Here is a 22,741-nt window from a genome sequence, read left to right as displayed (position 1 = left end):
TATGATAGTTAAACTTAGGTGCACATGGGATGAATTTGATTTGTTTCTCAACACATCTGTTAATAGTCCCAGTTTCTCTTAATACCATTTGAGAAATGCTTTTATAGATACAGTTTAGATGGATTTTAACACAAATAAAATTGCCCAATATTATATTATGTCCAGAGTTTGATAACAGTCTAGTCAAAGTTAAATTCTATTGAAGTATTATTTCTTTTTTTTTTTCTTTTTGGTCTGAATGTTTGCATGTCCCCCAAATTTATTTACTTATTTATTTAGAGATTTTTAATAAGATTCACTAGTGGCAATGTAAATAAATTACAATCCAAAATGAAATTAGACAAATCTATCTAATAAATAAATTCACAACCATTATTACTTGCTTATAACATATCTGGCAGAGATGTTTAAAATGTCAACAATATTAATTTTTTGAGGGTGGAGAGTAGGAGGAGGGAGAGAAGCAGAAAAGATAACTATTGGGTACTGGATCTAATGCCTGGGTGATGAAATAATCAGTACAATAGACCCTTATGACATGAGTTTACCTGTGTAACAAAATGAAGTATTATTTCATTTTTCAATTATGCTGTACTGATTTTTAAGAAAATATTATATTCATTAAAGGCCATGATTATTGCCTTTGATCATAGGCCATCTAAAGGCTAATGGCCAAATGATCTGCTATTGTCATTTATTTTTAGTATTACTTTATTTTTGTCTCTTTAGCACTTCTATAGGTGTCTCCTCAGAAAAGAATGCATACTAAAATGTACCCTAAAGTCTGAAAGAGAGTTATACAGCCCTTTGAGTAACTAAAATATGAATGAAGAGGGTTTTCTGTGTTGAATCCCATCTTTCTTTTTACTTCAAGTGGAAGGAGAGTCAAAATCTATCCATGGTTGCTAATGATAGGTCTTATTTTGCTTTAATCCTTTGTCAGACATCTTCTATATTTCTCGAAATACTCAGTCTGCCCTTAATATGTCTTCACAGGTGCCCTGAGCAGGGCATGTATTCTACAGTGACTGTTGGATCAAGGAAGGGGTCGTGGTTGATAGAGAACATTTCCACAGTCATAGTAAACTCTGATCCAAAAGTAATGAGAATAGTAGGAATCTTCTCTCTTAACCACTGCCTGGCCTGTCACAACAGATGATGTCATGTGTGAGATTTGGTTAGCGAGGAAGTGGGCTTAAATATGTGGTATGGGGAAGGAAATAGACAAGTTTTCTAAATTGATGTAGAAAATCCTAAATCTGGGGCAGCATGAAAAGGGAAATGAAGTTTTTGTAGCCATTGGGGTTCTGGCTAAGATAGCAGTTCCCTGGACAATTTCATATGTAACGCGTTTTACAGAATAAGACATATTAATCTGTCTTTGGAGGTTTTCTCTCTTGTTCTGTCACTCTAAGTGTCAAATTGATAATTAAATATAGGTGTGCAAGGGATAATTTTTATTTTTTACAACTTATTTTAATATTCTCTGAACAGTTTTCTTAAGTTTGGGAAGTAAAGATTTGAAATTACAAGTAGACACTTTGGATTGGAAGCCAGTAAGTTTGGAAAATGGAGATTTGCTCCGTGACTAAACAAGTCATCGAGGAAGCTATAAAATTAGGATGATTAAGCTGTTTGTGCTATCTATAGTTTTAATTTCTTAGCAGTGGAGAATGGAACCTATTGTATTCAAGAAATTATTTTGTCTGCTCTGTTCTAATATTTATTTGAAATTAATTTCAGATTCTTTTAGTGACCACTATACTCATTTTGAAAGAGTTGTGAAGGCTTTTCTGATCAATGCTTTAGATGAGTCTTTTCTGGGAACATTATATGGTAAGTTAATACTATGAATGAAACAATTGGTTTTTATTTCTTTTTCCAATTTTAAAACAACCTCACTTTTAAAACTATGTAGATTAAACAAAACCAATGAGGATCATTTGTAAGACCTTCCAATGTTTTCCCTGTAGGATCAACTACATCAAAACTCCATTTATGTAAAATGCTTGGTAGTGTTCATTATCTGAGATATGTGGAAGGTAAGTTTGTGACAGGTCCTTTCCCTTAGGGAGTTAACAGTGAATTTGACAGTATAACACCTAAAACAGCAGAGTGTCTTAATACCCATGTGCCAAACCCAGCCTCTCTGAGCTCTGAATTTCATTAAAAGTTCCATGCTGTTTTCTGCTTTTGTGCCTTTGTCCATGCTGTTTCTTCTTAGAATAGAATCCCTTTTTGTCCCAGATGTTTTAGGTGAGTGTAAAAACATTTCTACTATGAATCTATCTATGACCCATTCACATAATATTTATCATTCTCATTTGTGCCACCATCATTCTGAGTATGGTAATACTCATAGTACTCATTTATATGCACTTTTCATGTTGTATTGAAAATGTATTTTTGCTTTCTTCCCTTATCATAGTGTGGGAGCAAATTTATAAATATATATAAATATACGTATATTTATATATATTTATATATATAAATATATAAAAATATATAAACATATATGTATATTTATATATATTTATTTATATTTATATATTTATATTTATATATATTTATATATTTATATATATTTATATTTATATATATATCCCCATTTCTCTTGCATCTAGCACAGAATCTGGCATTTAATAGACTATAAATATATTGTGTTGAATAATTGCCAAATAAGATTTCATTTACAATATATTGAACAAATATTTATTGAATGTCTACTATAAGCTAGGCATTATTTGAGGGCTGGGGATATGACAGTGACTTAAGGCATATTAGATTCCTGCACTCATGTTACTTATAGTCTAATGGGAGAGACAGACAATAAATGAGTAAACAAAATATAACATAATATGATTTCAGTGGTGATTAGTTCTTGTAAAAAAAGAATAAAATAGGGTAAGAAGATTGAGAATAAGGGAAGGTAAAGTTTATGTTATCTGCTAGTTAGATTAGTCAAAAAAGGCCTCTTGGGGTAACTTTTAAACAGAAACCTGAATGAAGCAAAGGGAGCAAGTAATACGTGGATTACTTGCTTAGCAGAGGGCAAAGGAGGTGCTAAGGCCTTTAGGAAAGAGTAAGTTTGGTGTGTTCAAGAACAACTAGAAGGCCTTTGTGGCTGAAGTGGAATGAGACAGGAGAGAGGGAAAAGAGAGGAGCTCAGAGGAGTAGGCTGAGGACAGAAGGGCTTTGTAAGCTATGGTAAGGTGTTTGAATTTGTGATTATTTAAAGAAACATGATAAATTTATTAGTTAATAAAACTTCAAATAAGGCAAGAAAATAAAGCTTAAATTCATACGATGACAGATGTATATAGAGAATATACTATGAGCCAAATCAGAAAGGCAGTAATGAGTGTAGCATGCTAAAGAAGAATGAGGAAAAGGCCTAGCTAGAAAAGAGTATTCTGATTTGTTGACACAAGGAGTTACCATGGGGTCAGTAGAATGGAGTCAATTGTAGACGGCCTTGAAAGCCTATTCAGAAGTTTGAACTTTATCTGGAATTCAGGGGCTAATTCATGTCAGTTTTGTATAAGAGAATAAAAGATAATTTGGTAAGCTTTTTCATCTGACTTTTTTTGTTATCAGAAAGTAATGTTAAAGCCTGATGCTTACAAAGGGAACTTTTTGAGACGGAGTCTCACTCTGTCACCCAGGCTGGAGTACAGTGGTGCGATCTCAGCTCACTATAAGCTCCCCCTCCCGGGTTCACACCATTCTCCTGCCTCAGCCTCCCGAGTAGCTGGGACTACAGGTGCCCGCTACCACGCCTGGCTAATTTTTTGTATTTTTAGTAGAGATGGGGTTTCACCGTGTTAGCCGGGATGGTCTCGATCTCCTGACCTCGTAATGCACCCACCTTGGCCTCCCAAAGTGCTGGGATTACAGGCATGAGGCACCGTGCCCGGCCTACCCTGTTTTTCCTTAATGTTCTGATGGAATGATTTTTTAAATATTTTTTTTTCCTAATTTAAAATGCTTCCAACCAAGTTGGGAAGAAATTTTTAAGTATTAAATAGTTTAAATATTTCTAATTAACAAAATGATTTTTTTTGTTGTTTATCCCCTGAACAGATGGCACAAGGCAAAAATCATATGCAAAAGATATGCTAACATCTCTTCATTATTTGGATAACCGCTTTGTTCAGCCTCGTCTAGAGAGCTTGGTATCTAGAAGTCGTTGGAAAGAGCAATATAAGGTACACAGTTTGTTTTTGAATCTCTGCTTGGGGGTTGGGGGCAGCAAACCTCTCAGGATTTTAAAATCCAGACTGAATAATCTTCTAAAATATTGGCATGTCTTTGTTAAATAATCAGCTTATTATTTCTCACATCTTCTAAAAGTTATTATTGTTTTAATCATTCACATTGACTATATCTATCCGATAATTAAGTGGTTCCAAATGATGAATAACTTTAGAACATCTCCAGGGCTTAGCCCATCTTTTAAAATGAGAAGATTGTCTCACACGGTGTTGTTATGTCAGAAAAGAGAGTTCCATGGTCAAAGAAATTTGAGAATCAGGGGTTGTAAGCTGGTTTCTTTACTGGAAGACTTTTCCCAAGCATTATATGTGAATTTATGTTATAAATATTCAAAGGGTGGTATGGAATGCAGTATTTCCTAAATTTGTGTTTTACTCTGTGAAGCTCTGTTTATGTAAACAGGTAACACCTGTTACCTGCTTGATTTCCATAACACATTGTTTGGGAAACACTGGTCTAGATAGTGTTTGGCATCTTTCTTTGCTTTAAGATTGCATAATTCTACCAATTTGAAGAATTTATAATTTATCTTTTTAATTTATAAGATTTGCCACATTTTGTTTCATGTACCGGTTATCTATTTTATGATCTCTAATAGCAGAGGATGTACTATATGATTTGTAAGGGTTTTCTCCCTGTTACTTCTAACATTCTATATTCTAATGATTAGGAAGGGGAAAAATAAAAAGATAATTGAAGTTTAAGTTATTTAAAATCCTTTTAGCACTTAAATCATTAGTTCTTGTACCTCATTTATGCCAAGAGATTTGGTTTCATCCAAGGCTTTTCAGCCTTGTTGAATTATGTGGTGATAAATTAGCCATAGATTAGGTTTATAAGACAGTGTAGGATTACAGAAAGAGTTAAAAGACTTCAAGTTGGAGGATGGCTTGAGTTTAGGGCTATTGAGTTTTTGACTTTTGATAAATTTAACCTCTCTGAACCCATTTCTTCTTCATAGGTGGAAAATATTTACCTATTGTGAAATGAAATACTGTATATACTTATTTTCTCTGAAGATAAAGTATAGGCACAGCTTTTAGAACATGGCATAAATACTGTTTTCTTTAATAGAAAAATAGCATATATAAGCATACCTCGTTTTGTTGCATTCCACTTTATTGCACTTTGCAGATAATGTATTTTTTTGAGATTGAAAGTTTTTGGCAACTGCATGGAGCAAGTCTGTTGGCACCATTTTTCTAACACCATATGCTTATTCATCTCTGTCACATTTTGGTAATTATTGCAGTATTTCAAACTTTTTCATTATTATTACATCTTTTATGGTGATCTGTGGTCAGTGATCTTTGATGTTACTATTATAATTGTTTGAGGGTGACAGAAACCATGCCCATATAATAGTGAACTTAATTTATAAATGTGTGTGCTGACTGCTCCACCAACTGGCTGTTTTCCCATCTCTCTTCCTCTCCTCAGGCATCCTTATTCCTTAAGACACAACGGTAATGAAATTAGGTCAATTAATAACCCTAAAATGGCCTCTGATCGTTCAAGTGAAAGGAAGAGTTGCAGGTCTCTCACTTTAAATCTAAAGTGAGAAATGATTAAGCTTTTTGAGGAAAGCATGTCAAAAGTTCAGATAGGCTGAAATGTAAGCCTCTTGCTCTTGTGCCAGACAGTTAGTCAAGTTGTGAATGCAAAGGAAAGTTGTTGAAGGAAATTAAAAATAATACATAAATGATTGAAACAGCCTTATTGCTGACATGGAGAATGTTTTAGTGGTATGGATTGAAGATCAAACTAGCTACAACATTCGTGTAAGCTAAAGCCTAATCCAGAGCAAGGCCGTAACTCTTCAATTCCATGAATGCTCAGTGAGGTGAGGAAGCTTCAGAAGAAAAGTTTGGAGATAGCAGAGGTTGGTTCAATTTATGAGGTTTAAAGAAGGAAGCCATCTCCATAACGTAAAAGTGCAAAGGTGAAGCAGCAAGTGCTAATGGAGAAGCTGCAGCAAGTTGTCCAGAAAAACTAGCTAAGATAACTGATGAAAGTAAACAACAGATTTTTTCAGAGTAGATAAAATGGTCTTTTGTTAGAAGAAGATGCCTTTTTTTTTTTTTTTGAGACGGAGTCTCTCTCCGTCGCCCAGGTTGGAGTGCAGTGGCGCAATCTCGGCTCACTGCAAGCTCCGCCTCCTGGGTTCACGCCATTCTCCTGCCTCAGCCTCCTGAGGAGCTGGGACTACAGGCACCTGCCACCACGCCTGGCTGATTTTTTGTATTTTTAGTAGAGACGGGGTTTCGCCATCTTAGCCAGGATGGTCTCGATCTCCTGACCTCATGATCCGCCTGCCTCGGCCTCCCAAAGTGCTGGGATTACGGACGTGAGCCACTGCACCCAGCCTACCATCTAGGACTTTTATAGCTAAAAAGAAGTAAATGCCTGGCTTCAAAGCAACAAAGGACAGGCTGACTCTCTTGTTAGGGGCTAATGCAGCTGGTGACCTAAGTTGAAGCCAGTGCTCATTTACCATTCCTAGAATCCAAGGGCCCTTTGAGAATTATGCTAAACTGACTCTGTTTGTGCTCTATAAATGGAACAACAAAACCTGAATGATAGCACATCTGTTTATAGCATAGTTTACTGAATATTTTTGGACCACTGTTAAGACCTACTACTCAGAAAAAAAAAAGATTCTTTTCAAAATATTATTCCTCATTGACAGTGCACCGGGTCACCCAAGAATTCTGATGGAGATTTACAAGGAGATTAATATCATTTTAATACCTTCCAGCACATCCATTGTGCAGCCTATGGATCAAGGAGTAATTTTGACTTTCAAGTTTTATTATTTAGGAAATAAATTCCAGGCCAGGTGTGGTGGCTCAGGCCTGTAATCCTAGCATTTTGGGTGGCCGAGGTGGTGGATCACCTGAGGTCAGGAGTTTGAGACCAGACTGGCCAACATGGTGAAACCCCGTATCTACTAAACATACAAAAATTAGCCAGGCATTATGGTGCACACCTGTAATTCCAGCTACTGGGGAGGCTGAAGCAGGAGAATTGCTTGAACCTGGGAGGCAGAGGTTGCAGTGAGCCGAGATCACACCACTGCACTCAGTCTGGGTGACACAGCAAGACCCTGTCTCAAAAAAAAAAAAAAAAAAAGAAATACATTTCATAAGATTGTAGCAGCCATAGACAGTGATTCTTCTGATGTATCTAGGCAAAGTAAATTAAAAACCTTTTGGAAAGTATTCACCATTCTAGATGCCATCAAGGACATTTATGATTCATGAGAGAAGGTAAAAATATCAACATTAACAATTAAATTGAAAGAATTTGATTCCAACCCTCCTGGATGACTTGAAGGGGTTCAAGACCTCAGTGGAGGAAGTAACTACAGATATGGTTGAAATAGCAAGAGAACTAGAAGTAGAAGTGAAACTTAAAGATGTGACTGGATTGCTGCAATCTTATGATAAAAATTGAATGGATGAGGAGTTGCTTCTTACGGATAAGCAAAGAACGTGGTTTCTTGAGATGGAAACTACTCCTAGGAAAGGAAGGATACTACAAACATTGTTGAAATGACAACAGTGGATTTAAAATATGGTTGTTAAAGCAGTGTCAGGGTTTGAGAGGATTGACTCCAATTTTGAAATAAGTTCTATCCTGTATAACATACAATCAAATATACAATCAAACAGCATTGCATGCTACAGAGAAATCTTTCATGAAAGGAAGAGTCAGTGGATGCAACAAACTTTATTGTTGTCTTAAGAATGGATGCAACAAACTTTATTGTCTTGTTTTAAGAAATTGCCACAGCTACCCCAGCCTTCAGCAACTAGCCCCTTATCAGTCAGTAGCCATCCTATTGAGGCAAGACCCTCTATCAGCAAAAAGATGCCTATTCACTGGAGGTTCAGATGATTGTTAGCATTTTTTAGACCTAAAGTACTTTTTAATTAAATGTAGTTTAAATTACATACATTTTAGATGTAATTCTGTTGCATACTTAATAGACTACAGTGTAAACATAACTTTTATGTGTACTAGGAAACCATAAAATTTGTGTGACACGTTATTGATATATTTACTTTATTTTGGTGATCTGGAACCAAATCTGCAGTTTCTCTGAGGTATACCTGTACTGTATTTATAGATTATTTAACTTTAGCCAAGTAATCTACAAATTTTTTTTATCTTCAAAGTAACCCCATGAGGAAGACACTATTTTTGGAGGGAATAGAGGGGTCTCGTTCTGTGGCCCAGGCTGAACTTGAACTTCTGGGCTCGAGATCCTCCCACCTCAGCCTCCTGAGTTTCTGGGGCTACAGGCATGCGCCACTGTGGCCAGCTGGAGGGCACTATTATTTCCCCTCTTTTAGAGATGAGGAAACTGTCTCAGAAAAATAAAGTAACATAAGGTTCCACTGCTAATAATTAGACAGGCTGGTATTAAACCCAGAGTCTCAGACTCCAAAACCCATGCCTGTATGCCATATTAGGTTTTACCATATTGTGGTGGGTGATACTGAATTTGGATAATCTGATGTTGGGATAATAACTGTAAGATACCAAAAAGTATTAGCTGAAAAACTGAGACACAGATGATTCAGTAAGATCTTAATTAGGATAAGCTGGGTTATGCTTCAAAAGATAAAGAATATAACTAACAAACAAAATAAACCAACAATAAAATCCCAATGGCTTAACCCAACAAAGTTTATTTTCACTTATATATCCAGTGTTAGTCATCAGGGGTGCTCTGCTGATTGTAGTCACTCAGGGAACTGAGCTGATAGAGGTCGATAAAGGTTTCATCTTAACATGTGCTTCCATGGGGTACAGCAGAAGCAGGAAAGGAAGGTGGTTAGTTATCTATTCAGTCTGAATTTCAGCCTGTAAGTAATACATGTCATAAAGTGCCATGAAGTATGAGAAATATGAAAAGTTGACCACCAGAAAATGTAGTTTTCAATCATATAATATAAAAAGTAAACTGTCAGTATATTGGATACTTAATTACCATCCGTCTGGTAGAAGATATGAATGTGGTTTAGTAACCATGCTAATATGCTCACTGTGTGCAGTTCAAATATTGTATTAAAACCTAATCTACACTACCAATTAGAATAGTAGTATCTAGCACAGGCCTAGAACATAAGCAGAAATACTCAGGCACAAGTAACTTCATAGCTTAATAATGAAGCTTATTTATGAATGCCAAGTGTTTTCTCAGTTTGTTTACTCATTGATAACTGAGCTATTAAACTGTCCATATGAATACCAGACACATGGCAGTCCTAGTGCCAACTTGTTTTTTCCCCAGGACTGTAGTAAGTTATCATAGGAGGATTGAATTATTTCTGGAATATTTTTGTGGAAAATATATAATTCATATAATGAAAAGTGAATGTGATTTTTTTTCTCAAGTTTTAACTAGCCTACTTGGAATTATTTTTCTTATATCATCCTACATTTTTGCTGCTCCTATTTTTAATTAATACCTCAGTAACACTAACTAGAGATGAGAAATGGAAAAGAAGTAGCAACCGCAGAAGTGTAAGAGATATGAAACTAGCTTTTTCCTAGTCTGGTTTATTTTCATGCAATAGCCAAGATTATAAATTTTTTTATTTAAACATATCTTGTAAAATACCTACTATGTGCTCAGTATTAAAGTAAGAAATGCCAGGGTGTTTTGCTCTTATATCTCTTTGTATTGTAATCCCTAAGATGTTTTAATTGGTTAGATTCTTACTTTTATTTTTATTCTTTATCTTTTAAACTTTTTTTTATATTTTTTGTTTTCAGGAGCGAGTAGAAAATTATTCTAATGTAAGTATTCATTTGAAGAATCCTGAAAACTGTTCCTGCCAGGCTTGTGGACTGCATCGCTACTGTAAATATTCAGTGCATTTATCAGGAGAGTTGTATAACACCAGGACCATGAAAATAGATAATTTCATGTCACATGATAAACAGGTATTTTCTTCCCTCTAATCTTAATTTTCAGTATTTAGAAATTTTTATTTCATAAATAATCCTAAGTATCCTAAGGAGAATTTGACCCAAGTGGAAACATTTTTAGCATATAATCCACCAAATTGGCAACCCACAAGTAAATAATGGAAGATAGCTGTTCATCTAATAGGAGAGAATTCAAAAAACACTGTGCTTCAACTAGACTCTGTTAGAAGTATGTCAGAGTCTAGAGCAATCACCACATAGTTAAGATGCTATTAATTCTGTATGAATAGAAAAAACTGAAGAGTACGTGTTTTTTAGACAAGAGCATAGCAGTATAATGTGAAATGATAAAAAGCACAGATGCTGACAACTTCTATTTATTTTTTCAATCTTACTTTATAAGATTGCTGCATTTACAAATGTGAAAATTATATTTATAAATGCAAGAAATACTGAGAGCTTTTTCTGGTAAGTCTACATATCCATGGAGGAGGTGTATATTTAGAGAGGTAGAGACCCAAAGTTGTCTCTGAATCCTCCCAGTCAATTATTAAGATGGAAATATAATATTTATCTAAATTCTTCTATTAAACTGGATAATGATTTCTCAGTATTATCGAGCAGTAGTTGACCAGATCCCTCTGAGAGATCTGGGTTGCAAGAATGACTTAGAAGGTTTTTATGGGGATAATGAATTCAGAATTGGTCTGTAATGTTTTGTTTGATATGTTACTATAAAAATATGAATATATATATTTAATAGTCATATGCAAATTTCCCCATTGTTTAAAAACTGATCTATGACTTTTTATGACATAAGATATCTGGAATCCTAGCAAAAGTGATTTCGTACATTAGGGACCATGTTCTGTTGTGTATATCAAATACATTGCTGTACCTTCATGGTCTTTGCTGTCTATAGCTAATTCTGAAGAGGAAAGTGGAGTAAGAAAATCACTTCTAGAGCTCTGACATTCCTGTGAAGCAGTAAAGATTCTATATAAAATAGTTATTCAAGTATTTAAAAAAACAATAAACTGAAAGCATGAACTAAAAGCAAAGAACATCAATATTGCCAGTCACATAAGAGAAAACTATAAAAGTTAACAAATATATGGGAAAATGCTTATTCTGCATGTAAGGGTATATAATTAAAACTACCTTAAGATGCCAGTTGGTAACTCTTAAAGTGGTAAAGTATTCTCAAATCAAATGATAAAATGCAATGCTATCAAGGTTGCATTGAAACTAGTAAGTTCATGGAAAGTAAGATTCCTAGAGGAAAAAAGGGGTGATATGTATCTTTTAAAAATACTAGATTTTTAGAGCTAGAGTCACAAAGCTATATACATACTCAATGTCTGTAAGTTTATCTTTTGCAAAGCAGTTCAGTAAAGAGCGAATGGTATAATCATGAAGTTGAAAAATAATGCTAGTTTGAAAGTATGATAATAATTAGTATTTGCACTGTCTAGGCATCTATATAAAAATGTGTGTATGCGTATATAACTATATGTAAACGTTAAGTTAGTTATTGGGTATGTTAAGAGAGTGTGATTAAATTTTTTAAAAAGAAATTGTTTTTTCAGTAATTTTTTCTTTAAAGTGAAGAATGACTTACAAAAATTTATCTTACATCCTACTTCAATACAATGTAAATGCATATATGTAAAGAAGGAAAGAAAGGGAGAGAAAATAAACCTAGTTATGATCCAGAGCATTAAAGAGATTGTGCTTGGCCGGGCACGGTGGCTCACGCCTGTAATCCCAGCACTTTGGGAGGCTGAGGCAGGCGGATCACGAGGTCAGGAGATTGAGACCATCCTGGCTAACACGTGAAACCCCGTCTCTACTAAAAATACAAAAAATTAGCCGAGAGAGGTGGTGGGCGCCTATAGTCCCAGCTACTCGAGACAGGAGAATGGCGTGAACCCCGGCGGGCAGAGCCTGCAGTGATCCGAGATCGCGCCACTGCACTCCAGCCTGGGCGACAGCGAGACTCCATCTCAAAAAAAAAAAGAAAAAGAAATTGTACCTAACCCCACACCCATCTTCAAGTTATTTTGAAAACTAATTCTTTATTTTGTGTTGCTGCTTGTAGTTACATAAAATTGAGACATTAACTAGGGTTCTTTTTGAGAGTGCAAATAATACTTTTAAGGAATTCACTTAACAGCAAATTTGTTTCATAAGAAAACTTTTCTCCTTTCTTTAGCTTCTTTGAAAGAAAGGATGCCTTGATGGAAAGTGGAATCAGTGGGGGAAGAGTAATTTTGGTTACAGCAGTATTGATAGGGTACTGAGACGAGAGGCCTTGGACCATCAGATTGTGATAAAGTTTAAGGACATAGATGAGAAGGAAATTACCTGGATGAAAGAGAGTTGTGAAATCTGAAAGGTAGTTTGGGAGAACTAAAAACAATCTTGGATTTATGTTTAGTTTTGCCCAGAGTCTATCCAGACTCCTTAAGATGCTTAGGATTTGGTGGGAAGAAGCAATAATTTTTGAGGCAAATGGCATTGTATAATATGTCTGTACAAAAAACAAACAAAAAACCAAACAAGGGCAAATAGAACCCTTTGGATTGGTATTGTACTGTTTCTGAAGACCCAGAAACAGAAAACAAACTTTTCCCCAGACTTACTGTTTCCTTGAGAATCTTTTTTCTTTGTTCTTCATACTTCAACTTCCATAAGGAGCTGGCTCCTCTGCCTATAAATAAGAGCTTAGAGAAATACTTCAAAAAGCTACCTACAGTTGGCTAAATATTACCAAGTCTGCCTGGTACATGTTTCATTATATTTCCTTGCCTCAGTTTGTTATCTAGATTTAATTTACACTCCATGTGATATAGCTGTTAAATTAGAAATGAGATTCTTTCTTCTGCTTTAGCAAAATTCAGTGACAATTTTTAGCTCCATTTCCAATTTTTACATATGTGCGATCAGTTGGTTCATACTGATAACTGAACTGACTCAGTCTCATATTTATCAGGTCAGATAACTGCTTAACCGTGCATGGTGGACCAGTCATCATTTATGTGTCATCTTCCTTATCTGCTTTGTGAACACTCACCACAGCACCTATTTTTCTATGGTATTGTTTATACTAATTTTCTTGTTAGAATAGTTTCCTTAATGTACAGAAATTGAACTAGATAATTACAGTTGTTCTAAATATATTTTTCTGGACATTTAAAGAAATCATTCTAACACCATAGATTAATGTTACCTGTTTTAGTATTTTATACAAATTGATTCCTACAGTGTAAGCTGTATTGTACTGTATACTTCAATTCATATGATAAAGAAATACAATGGGCTGTAACAATACACTAAAAACAGGAATGAGTGAGGGGTTAAGTTCACTTGGAGTATTACACCTATCCTTTGCATCTACTGTTTTCTGTGAAATTTTACAGCAGTGATGCCCTTCCATATAGGTTCTTCCATATAAAATGTGATCATGTTTTGGGAAAAAATACAAGAACATTTTAAGGTAATTTTCGATTTATAGATCTATATGATGATAAGTAGATGCCAAGAGGGGTAGGAATTAGAAATGGAAAGTAAACCATAATGTTAAATATTTTCAAAGGATACTTGTTTTTCATACAGGAAAAAAAATCAGGATTTTTAAACACCTCTCCTTCCCTCTTGTTTCAACTTAAAAATGCTATACAGATAAATTCCTCTTGTTTTGTGGAAATACAGAATAAATGTGAAAGAAATACGAATCACTTTATCGTATGCCTATACTTCATGTAAGAACAGCTATAGCTGAGTTCTCCCACACAGTCTACTTTGATGGCAGAAATGGAGACACAGAGGGTACCCTTATAGTCACGGCAACTTTTGTGTTGTCTTTTTACACAAAGTTGGAAGTATTAGCAAGTGAATTGCTGAAATGTCATTACTACCAGGACTGCTTTGATGATAAGGTTGAATTGGAAAAGTTAATTTTAATAAGCCATGTACAATAATACCTGTTTACTTCTAATGATCTGAAAAGCAGGAAGGTTTTTACGGAGCCATGAACAAAAATCTGAACATGCTTTTCTTAAACTTTTGGAGATTTGAAGAAGGGTTGCAAAATGTCCAAAATACAATTTTCACAAGAAAACACATCAAACCTGATTGTTGCCAATCATTGTGATATAACTTCTATTCATTTTTGGAAACATATCCCTGCTTTGTCTATCATCACTTGTATGTTTCCTTGCAGTGTGGCCTCAGGAAACAAGTGTATTTTTCTGTCAGACACAACACAAGTTGCACAGATAAATATTAAAACTAGTACTCATGAAAGCATAACCCATTAGTGAACTTAGGTACAGACACAAATACTTAAGTCAGCAGGAAGTTTACTCTTTCCTTAGGTTACTACTCCATGAGAGTAAGATTGACCATATCATAATGTTTGGAGCCCTTTCTGATGCATTTTCTACAGTGGGTAAAATGATGTAGGTAAAAATATATTGGCTGGGCGTGGTGGCTCACACCTATAATCCCAGCACTTTGGGAGGCCGAGGTGGGCAGATCACGAGGTCAGGAGTTCGAGACCATGGCCAACATGGTGAAATCCCATCTCTACTAAAAATACAAAAAAAAAAAATTAGCTGGGTGTGGTGACAGGCACCTGTAATCCCAGCTACTTGGGAGGCTGAGGCAGGGAAACCGGAATGTAGAGGTTGCAGTGAGCCAAGCTTGCGCCACCGCACTCCAGTCTGGGTGAAAAAGCGAAACTCCATCTCAGGAAGAAAAAAAAAAATATATATATATATATATATAAATATTTAAATAAATATTTTAATATGTAAATATTTTAAATATCTATATTTAATATATATTATATATATTAATATATTAAATATATATTAAATGTATATATTAAATATATATAAATAATTTGGTCAGTGCAGTCAGACTTCCTATTTTAGCTGTAGTTTTGCATAACAAATTTTAAACATTCAAAACATTCTGAAAGAGAAAGGTTCTGGTTATTTGATTTCATAAAAAGAGTTCTTAATCATAGAATTATAGAAGTCCATATAAATGTAGGAATTAAAATTCTTATAGCTGGCTGACAGCAAAATATTAGTGTCTTATTCACATATAACACCTTAAGTAAAGCAATCAGTATGCCTAAACACAGATTTATTTTTTTACTTTAGATCATTTTTTTGGGGGGGTGGGGGAGGAAAAGTATCTAGTAAAGAACTGCCAATACTTAATTTTGGTGTAAGAGTTTGTTTCAGTTTTACATGTTGCTTATAGCTAGAAAAATATTATAATCCAGTCATTTTTAACTTCATAAATATGGACTTATCATACTTTTCATGCTTTTTTTTTTTTTTTTTTTTTTTTACTTTGCCCATCCTTCTGCCTTTCATTAAAGCCATTTCTCTTTTTTCCCCAAACTTGGCAAACTCTTGTGTTTTCAAGACTTAGCTCAAGCTTGATTTGCTTGGGGACTTTTGTTCTATCTGGATTGGGCTAAGTGCCCCTCTTCACTAGCATTTTGGACATAGCATCTTGGACATACCATTTTTCATGCTGTTTTGTAACCATTTGTCTTTCTCTCAAAACTGTAAGCTCCCTAATACAGGTAATAGGTATTTTATTTATATATCTCTAGTGCCTAGCCCAATGTTTGAAACCTCACAGGTGCTCAGTGTTTGACTAGTTGTATAAGTAAGAGAAGGTAAAGGAATCATTGTGTAAACACTGAAAGTTAATAATGCATTTTGATTCTACTACTAAAGAAAATCCAAAAACTAGAAAGGATATATATTCGTTGTCAGATAACAATCTTTATTTCTTGATTTAGGTGTTCACTGTTGGCAGAATTTGTGCCAGCCGTACCAGAATTTATCATAAACTGAAACATTTTAAATTCAAACTATACCAGGAATGTTGCACCATTGCAATGACAGAAGAAGTTGAAGATGAACAAGTTAAAGAAACAGTGGAAAGAATTTTCAGGCAGTCAAAAGAAAATGGCTGGATTAAGGAGGTAAGGTGAATATATGAGAATCTTATCATGTAGATTCTGAAGCCTAATTATGATCAGCAAAAGGAAACAAATGATTAGAAGATAGTGAAATTTAAGAGAATCTCTTTCTTCTGTCGTTTGTATTTTCTCTTCTTCCGCTCATTCCTTTCATGCTTATCATTGTCCTTCTGAATAGATGCCCTGATGTTCTAAGGATTCACTCAGCCCATCAGATAAATTTTAATAAGCATTAACACTGTCCTTTATTGAAGGACCTCTGTCCTTTCGCTTTTATGTATGTATTGCTTACATATATATTAAGTCCCCTGATTTTTTTTTTTTTTTTGACAGAGTATAGGACTCACCTCTGCTTGTCTGCTTCCTATTCTTTAGAACAGTTCTTGTGACCTGAGAGTGAAGAAGCACCTGGTGCCAGTCTGAGGAAAGGATCTCGGCTGCCAGTTCTAATACCACCCACATCCTCTTCTTGAGGACATGGGACTGAGCAGTGAGCACTGTAACTGAAGATCGAGGGGAATGCAGAGGTTTCAGACCACGGCACTGATTTTGATTCCCCCATATCCTATTGATCACTAAATTTGATAACAGGAGTAAAGTGGGGGTTTTGAAGAGTGCACTGGATTCCCGAAGATCTGCTGGCAGCTTATAAGCTCTGGTCTGCTCACAGAGCTTTTAGAATTGTTTATGGTATATGGAAAGAATGCTAATACGACTGCAGTCTTCTAAAACAAGTCTAGTTACGTGAATGTATAAGAGAGAACAAATAGTAGATTTTCAGGCAACTCTTAACAACATTTAATCTTTTAAAGAAAAGAAAAAAGCCTAACTTGAGATCCATTGCCTGGACTATATCATAGGGAAATTTGTAAAAGAGGAATATAAAAAATAAGGCAAGAGAGCTTAGGCAGACGGAAAGAAAACAAAACAGAAACTTTTTTAGCACATGTCATACTTAGTGGAGGTCTCCCAGTCTAGATAATGACATCATCATTGGTTTCCCTTTGACAATTTTTCTCCCACCACAAACCACCACCCAGTGATCTTGCCTGCCCCCCACATCTTGATCCTTAAGTCTTTCTCTCATTTTATTCTTTTCAGCTTTTTGTCTTTTACTTTGCTTCTACTTCTCCTACTCCAAATGCTTCTCCCTGCTTATCCGTACTTTTTCATTTGCTTTAGGAGAGAGCACTTATTCAATAACTTCCCGTCTTCATTTTCCTAGACAACATTAAATTCTTAAGTGCTTTTATTGATGCCTTTAAGTGTTGCCAACCCTCTAGTGGAATTGCAAAACCTATTGGGATAGCACAGTTATAAAGAATTAGATACTAGGTATAGAAAAATCACTGTGCATATACTGTATATGTTATATAATAGTATCATATATGGGGAAGAACTTTAAACTTCTTGAAGAAAAAAGCATTTCCAAATCATGTATCCTAGAAAAAGCTTAACAAGGTTTAGGACACCAGAAGGGACCTGGAATTTTAAAGACGTTATTCTTTATGCATAACACTTGGCATTCTTTTCTTAGGAAAAGAAAGGAGCTTAGGCTTTCTTTTCAAGAAAGCCAAGTGTCATGTTATACATAAAGAATAACATTTAGCATTAGGCATTGAAGGTATTTCAAGATTGTGCATGTCTAGGACAGTATACACATTTTTTTCCACATGAAAATACCAAAGACCTTCATTTTTTTGAGATTTCTCCACTTAAAAAATTTGTTCCTAGGTTTTCTCAAAAGATTTCCTAGAAACCACAGAAGTTTATAGCCAATATAAACCCATTTGCAGCTTTTTGTGCTGTGATGAAATTTCAAAATTTGTCACGTGCTCTGACATTTCCCATCCTCACTCTGTCTGTCCCTCTCACTGTGTGCCTTTGAGTGATAGCACTGCATGTACTTTGTGATGTGTGCTGCCTTTAGCTACAGTCTGGTAGTCACAGTTACTCTAACCCTTTAGAATGCCTGGGGCTCAGTGTTACTTGAATGCCGTCTCCATGGCACTTTCCGCTCATATTTCCCATTTGTGTCAACCCCTTTTGTTGCCTTACACGTACTATTTGTTCCTGTCTTTCTGCCTCCAGCTTGTATTCCACACCTTACTTTTTCCCTTACCTGCTTCTTCAGCCATTTTACTTTAATTATCTCAGGATGTCTCAGCATGTCTTCCCAAAGACATGCCAACTAGACTGACTTCATTCTTTTTGTTCTTCCTTCTAAAGGGTGAACTAGGGTGATCCGTTTTTAATGTAATGATACTAAAGGGGTGTAGGAGCAACATGAGTATAAGAAAAGAATAAATAATAGGAAAATTATAATAAAACCAAAATATTTAATAAACATAATAATGCATGTCTTATTCTAAAGAAGAGTTCAATAACATACTCTAATATGACATTGGCAAAATTCTAACAAATATTTGTTCATTAAGAAGAAAGTGTATATGATGATGGGACTTCCTGGGAAGTTGAAGATAGTATTGTTGGGATTGGCTGGTGGATGCATAAACACCAGGTAGTAAAGAAAGCATATCAATAGAAGTATCAGGTGCCCATTCATACTGTAAATACTGTATGTAAAACTGTTACAAGTGACAGTTGTATGTAAATTTTAAATGCACTGATAAATATTGTCATATACATAATAATTTAAAATTATAATTAGATATCCCTTGCCTTCCTTAAACACTTCTCATTTCTTCTTTTTCCCCTCCTTTTCAACTTTTTCCCTTGCCCCTTTTTTCCCCACCCCTTAAACTGATGTTTCTCAAAGCATGGCCCTAAACTACCTATATCAGAATCACCTAGAAGTTTTTGAAAAGTGTATAATCCCCTAGCCTCATCCCAGATTTATTGAATGACAATCCTTGTGGATGTTAAACATCCAATATTTTTAGCATTGGTGATTCTTAAATAGATAAAAGTTTGAGGATCACTGCTAAAAAGTACCCGTTAACACTGAATTCTGTCCTCATCCTCTCAAAGTTTCCTTGGCAAATCAATTCCCTTCTGCAGTTGTAGCTACTACTTCTGAGTAGAAGATTCCAAACTTCTCTTATATTCTGACCTCTTTCCCACACTTCATTTCCACAATTCCAACTCTTTTCATCAGTAGGTCCATCAGGTGTTGTAAGAGAGTAGTCTTCACTATTAAAATAAGTAGTCTTCACTATTAAAACCCTCCAAATGTTTAGTAAAGAATTATGAGAGCAGTATCTTTAGGTAGAGAGGATGGCAGAGTAATACTAACTGCAATGTCTGTGAGTTTCACTTTCCAAGTTTTTTTTTTTCTTGCCAAGGCTGCATCCTAGCCACACCATTTAAATCTCAGAAACAGCATACTCTATACTGGTTAAAAGTATGGCTTAAGTATTTGCTTTGCCACTTACTAGCAGTAGAATTTGGGAGCAAGCTATTTTATTTCTCTTAGCCTAAGTTTTCTCAGCTGTAAAGTAGGAACAAAAACAGTAATAATAATTAGGGTTTTGATTGTGGAGATTAGATATGTAATACGTTTTAAGCATTTAGTATAGGACCTAGCAATTAGTAAGTGATTGATTAATCTTAGCTGTTACTTGCAATAAAAGCAAGTAACCTCCTATCTTAGTATAGCTGAGATAGACTTTAATTGTCCTAGCTGTGTGTGGTGGTACACAGCTGTAGTCACAGCTACTTGGGAGGCTGAGGTGGTAGAATTGCCTGAGCCCAGGAGTTCAAGGCCAGCCTGAGCAAGATAGTGAGACCCTGTCTCTTAAAATAATTTTTTTAATTTTTAATTTTCCAAAAGAAATTTAATAAATAATAAAGGGATATGAGGAAAGGTAATATGAGAAACATAAAAACAGTCAAACTTTTAAAGTATAGGTTTCTAATCCTAGAGTACTTTACTTATATCTAATAAAACCTATCTAAGTACTAGGCCAAAGAAAATTCCTAAGTAGTCCCTAGGCTATTTCCCCTTCTGTTATGTGTTTCCATCTTTCCTGAGAAGGAGATCCAGTCAGATATCATACGGTTATAAAAAAGAGTCTCATGGCCTTCAAGGTGTAGAAGGAAAATGCACTTCTCAACATTCCCTTCTGTAGGTCCCTATCACCACAAAAGTCAGGGTCACCAGGATCCTCTCTCATTTCACTGAAGATTAAAACACAGTTCATAAACAGAGTCAAGAAACTAGTATGTCATTAATCCCCTCACTGAAATAAATACTTTGAACTCTATATGTCTGAAACTGAAATCACGATATCTTTCCCTCGCACAAATAACCTGCAAAAGAGCCTGCCATTATTCTACTCTGTCAACTTTGAAATCTCTAAATCATTCTTGACCCCTCTCTTAACTTGTTACACTTTGTTCTTTACTCTTCGTCTTCATTGCCATGACTCAGATTTGGGCCCTCATGACCTAAATTGTTATCACAGACCCATAACTAGTTGCTGAACTATTCTAGAATGAATGTTTTACCGATTTTCTTAAAATACACCTTAGATCAGTTCAGTCCCCTGCTCCAAAACCTTTAGCAACTTTCCATTACCTGTCAAATGATTGTTCAATTCTTTAACCAGTATTTTATAATTTTTGTTCTCTGAACTCAGCCTCTTTGGTTCAGTCTTAGCTCTCTCTGTTCTCCTAAAAATACTCAGGTTGTAGTCAAATCCCATATTTTCTTGTCACGTCACTTTGATGGACTGTTCTCTCTTACTGAAAAGTCTTGACACCAACTCTTTGCCTACCAAATCTGTTTTTCCAGGACAACTTAAATGCCACTCTTTACTGCTTACCTCAACTAACCATGACCTATCTTCTGAACCCTCATAACAGTGTCTGTACCTCTTTGGCACTTATTACTGATTGTTATTGGTGTATTACTACTGAACTGTATTCTCCTTAGGGGCAGGAAAAGTATCTTTTAAAAAACATTGTACCTAGACAGTCATTAGCAGAGCCTTTGATATATATGATCAACAAACTTTTTATGAAGTTATTGAGGTTACTACATTTCTACTGTAAGCATGATAATATAAAAATTATAATTTAAAACCCAGTTATAAAATTAATAATATTCACTTTGATCACTTTCCAGTGCTTTCTATATGGAAATATATGAGTTATATATGAGTTAGGAATGCTTATTTGAAATTAAGTTCCTGTTTATCATAAAAAGATTTTTGTTCACGATTACCATGAAATGAACTTATCCTAATTGTGTCTGTAGTTTGCAAAGGCCCAGTTTGTCTTCATTGCTTTGAGTAAAATAACTAGCTTTTCTATTGTATATGCAGAAATATGGTCAACTTGAAGAATATCTCAATTTTGCGGATTACTTTCAAGAAGAGAAGTTTGAGTTGTAACACATTTCCATCAGAGAAGATTTTTTAAATTCCTGTAAATGTGAAGATCATGATTCTTGTTTTTCTGTATCATGTGACATGTTTGTACATTTTATCTATATCTTCATGGCAAAATATTTTGTTTAAAACATGATTATCTTAATTCCTGTGAAGTGGCACTCTACACTCTAATTAAACTTTTATCTGATGTACATAAAAGCATTATCTTAATTTTTAAGTCTGTAAATATATTTTAAAGTTATATAATAATAGCTTTATAACAGATGACTGTCAAGTGAATGAGCTGTTGATATCCTGTCAGTTTAGTCAAAATATATTGTATTTTAAAAATGTATTTAGACTAACGTCTACATGTATTTTTATGGAATTCCTGTCCAGATCTGTTTATTCTTTTACAGTATTAAATGATTTTCACTAATATATTTTTTACTGCTATCATCTAAATCAGTGGGCCATGGAAGAAACCTCATATATCATTCAGTTCAATCCCATTGCTTCAGAATCAGATCATAGCATATCTATTCTAAGTAGAGGAATGCATTTTTCCTTTTCTTGAAAGTTTCTCTTTCAAATAGATTTCAGGCCTCTAGAGTCTTTCAACCCTCACATTCAGGAATAATTTTATGTAAATTTTCATGCTTTATAATGTTCTTACTTTTTTCTATTCAATTTTGTCTATATATTGATGATTAAGATGTATTTTATTTATTTTTATCCATAGCTTTTTCCATATAAGTATGTATCTTAGGGTCAGAACTGCTGAAAGAGACAAACTCAGCCAAAAACACTTGGAAAGCATATTTTGGTATCTGCATTGCTTTGCACATCTAAATTTTCCCATAAAGTAATAAAGTAAAATGGTTGCAGAGTGAACAAATGAACCCTGTGTGTTCTATATTTTTAATTCTTAAAAGTGGTATTCTAGTAGGATCTATCCTTTAGATAATTTTTTCTTAATGGAAGTCTTGGTTGAACTTGGATTCATCTATTATGCGACTCATGGCATGGACCGTAGTGTACGTATCCATAAAAAGCTACATTAAGCTCATATATGGAAATGAGTTAATATTTTCTACAATTCATTTCCTGAAATTATCCGTATTATTATTGTAAACAAATGGGGTGGAAAAAACTCACAATTGTGGTAACAGTA

The 22,741-nt window shown here is 34.7% G+C and overlaps 1 protein-coding gene across 12 annotated transcripts in view; it reads left to right on the top strand.

Annotated features, from left to right (window-relative positions):
• The window catches only part of CCDC82 (coiled-coil domain containing 82), a 37,137-nt gene extending 14,672 nt beyond the window's left edge, over positions 1-22,465 (top strand). For 10 of the 12 annotated variants that reach the window (XM_055356565.2, XM_019037232.4, XM_055356559.2 and 7 more), the window contains 5 exons: positions 1,744-1,836; positions 4,084-4,208; positions 10,063-10,233; positions 16,049-16,234; positions 21,520-22,465. In XM_055356565.2, coding sequence (XP_055212540.2) covers positions 1,744-1,836; positions 4,084-4,208; positions 10,063-10,233; positions 16,049-16,234; positions 21,520-21,588 — 644 coding nt within the window. In that variant the 3' untranslated portion in view covers positions 21,589-22,465. Of the gene's footprint in view, positions 1-1,743; positions 1,837-4,083; positions 4,209-10,062; positions 10,234-13,213; positions 13,316-16,048; positions 16,235-16,606 lie in introns of those variants that run through there. The other 2 variants (XR_010129181.1, XM_019037234.4) reach the window with 2 other exon arrangements.
• Positions 22,466-22,741: the final 276 nt, after the last annotated feature.

Source organism: Gorilla gorilla, chromosome 9 (genome assembly GCF_029281585.2).
Source record: "Gorilla gorilla gorilla isolate KB3781 chromosome 9, NHGRI_mGorGor1-v2.1_pri, whole genome shotgun sequence".
NCBI lineage: Eukaryota > Metazoa > Chordata > Mammalia > Primates > Hominidae > Gorilla > Gorilla gorilla.
Note: the sequence above shows the minus strand (reverse complement) of the source record. Positions and strands in the feature narration are given on the sequence as shown.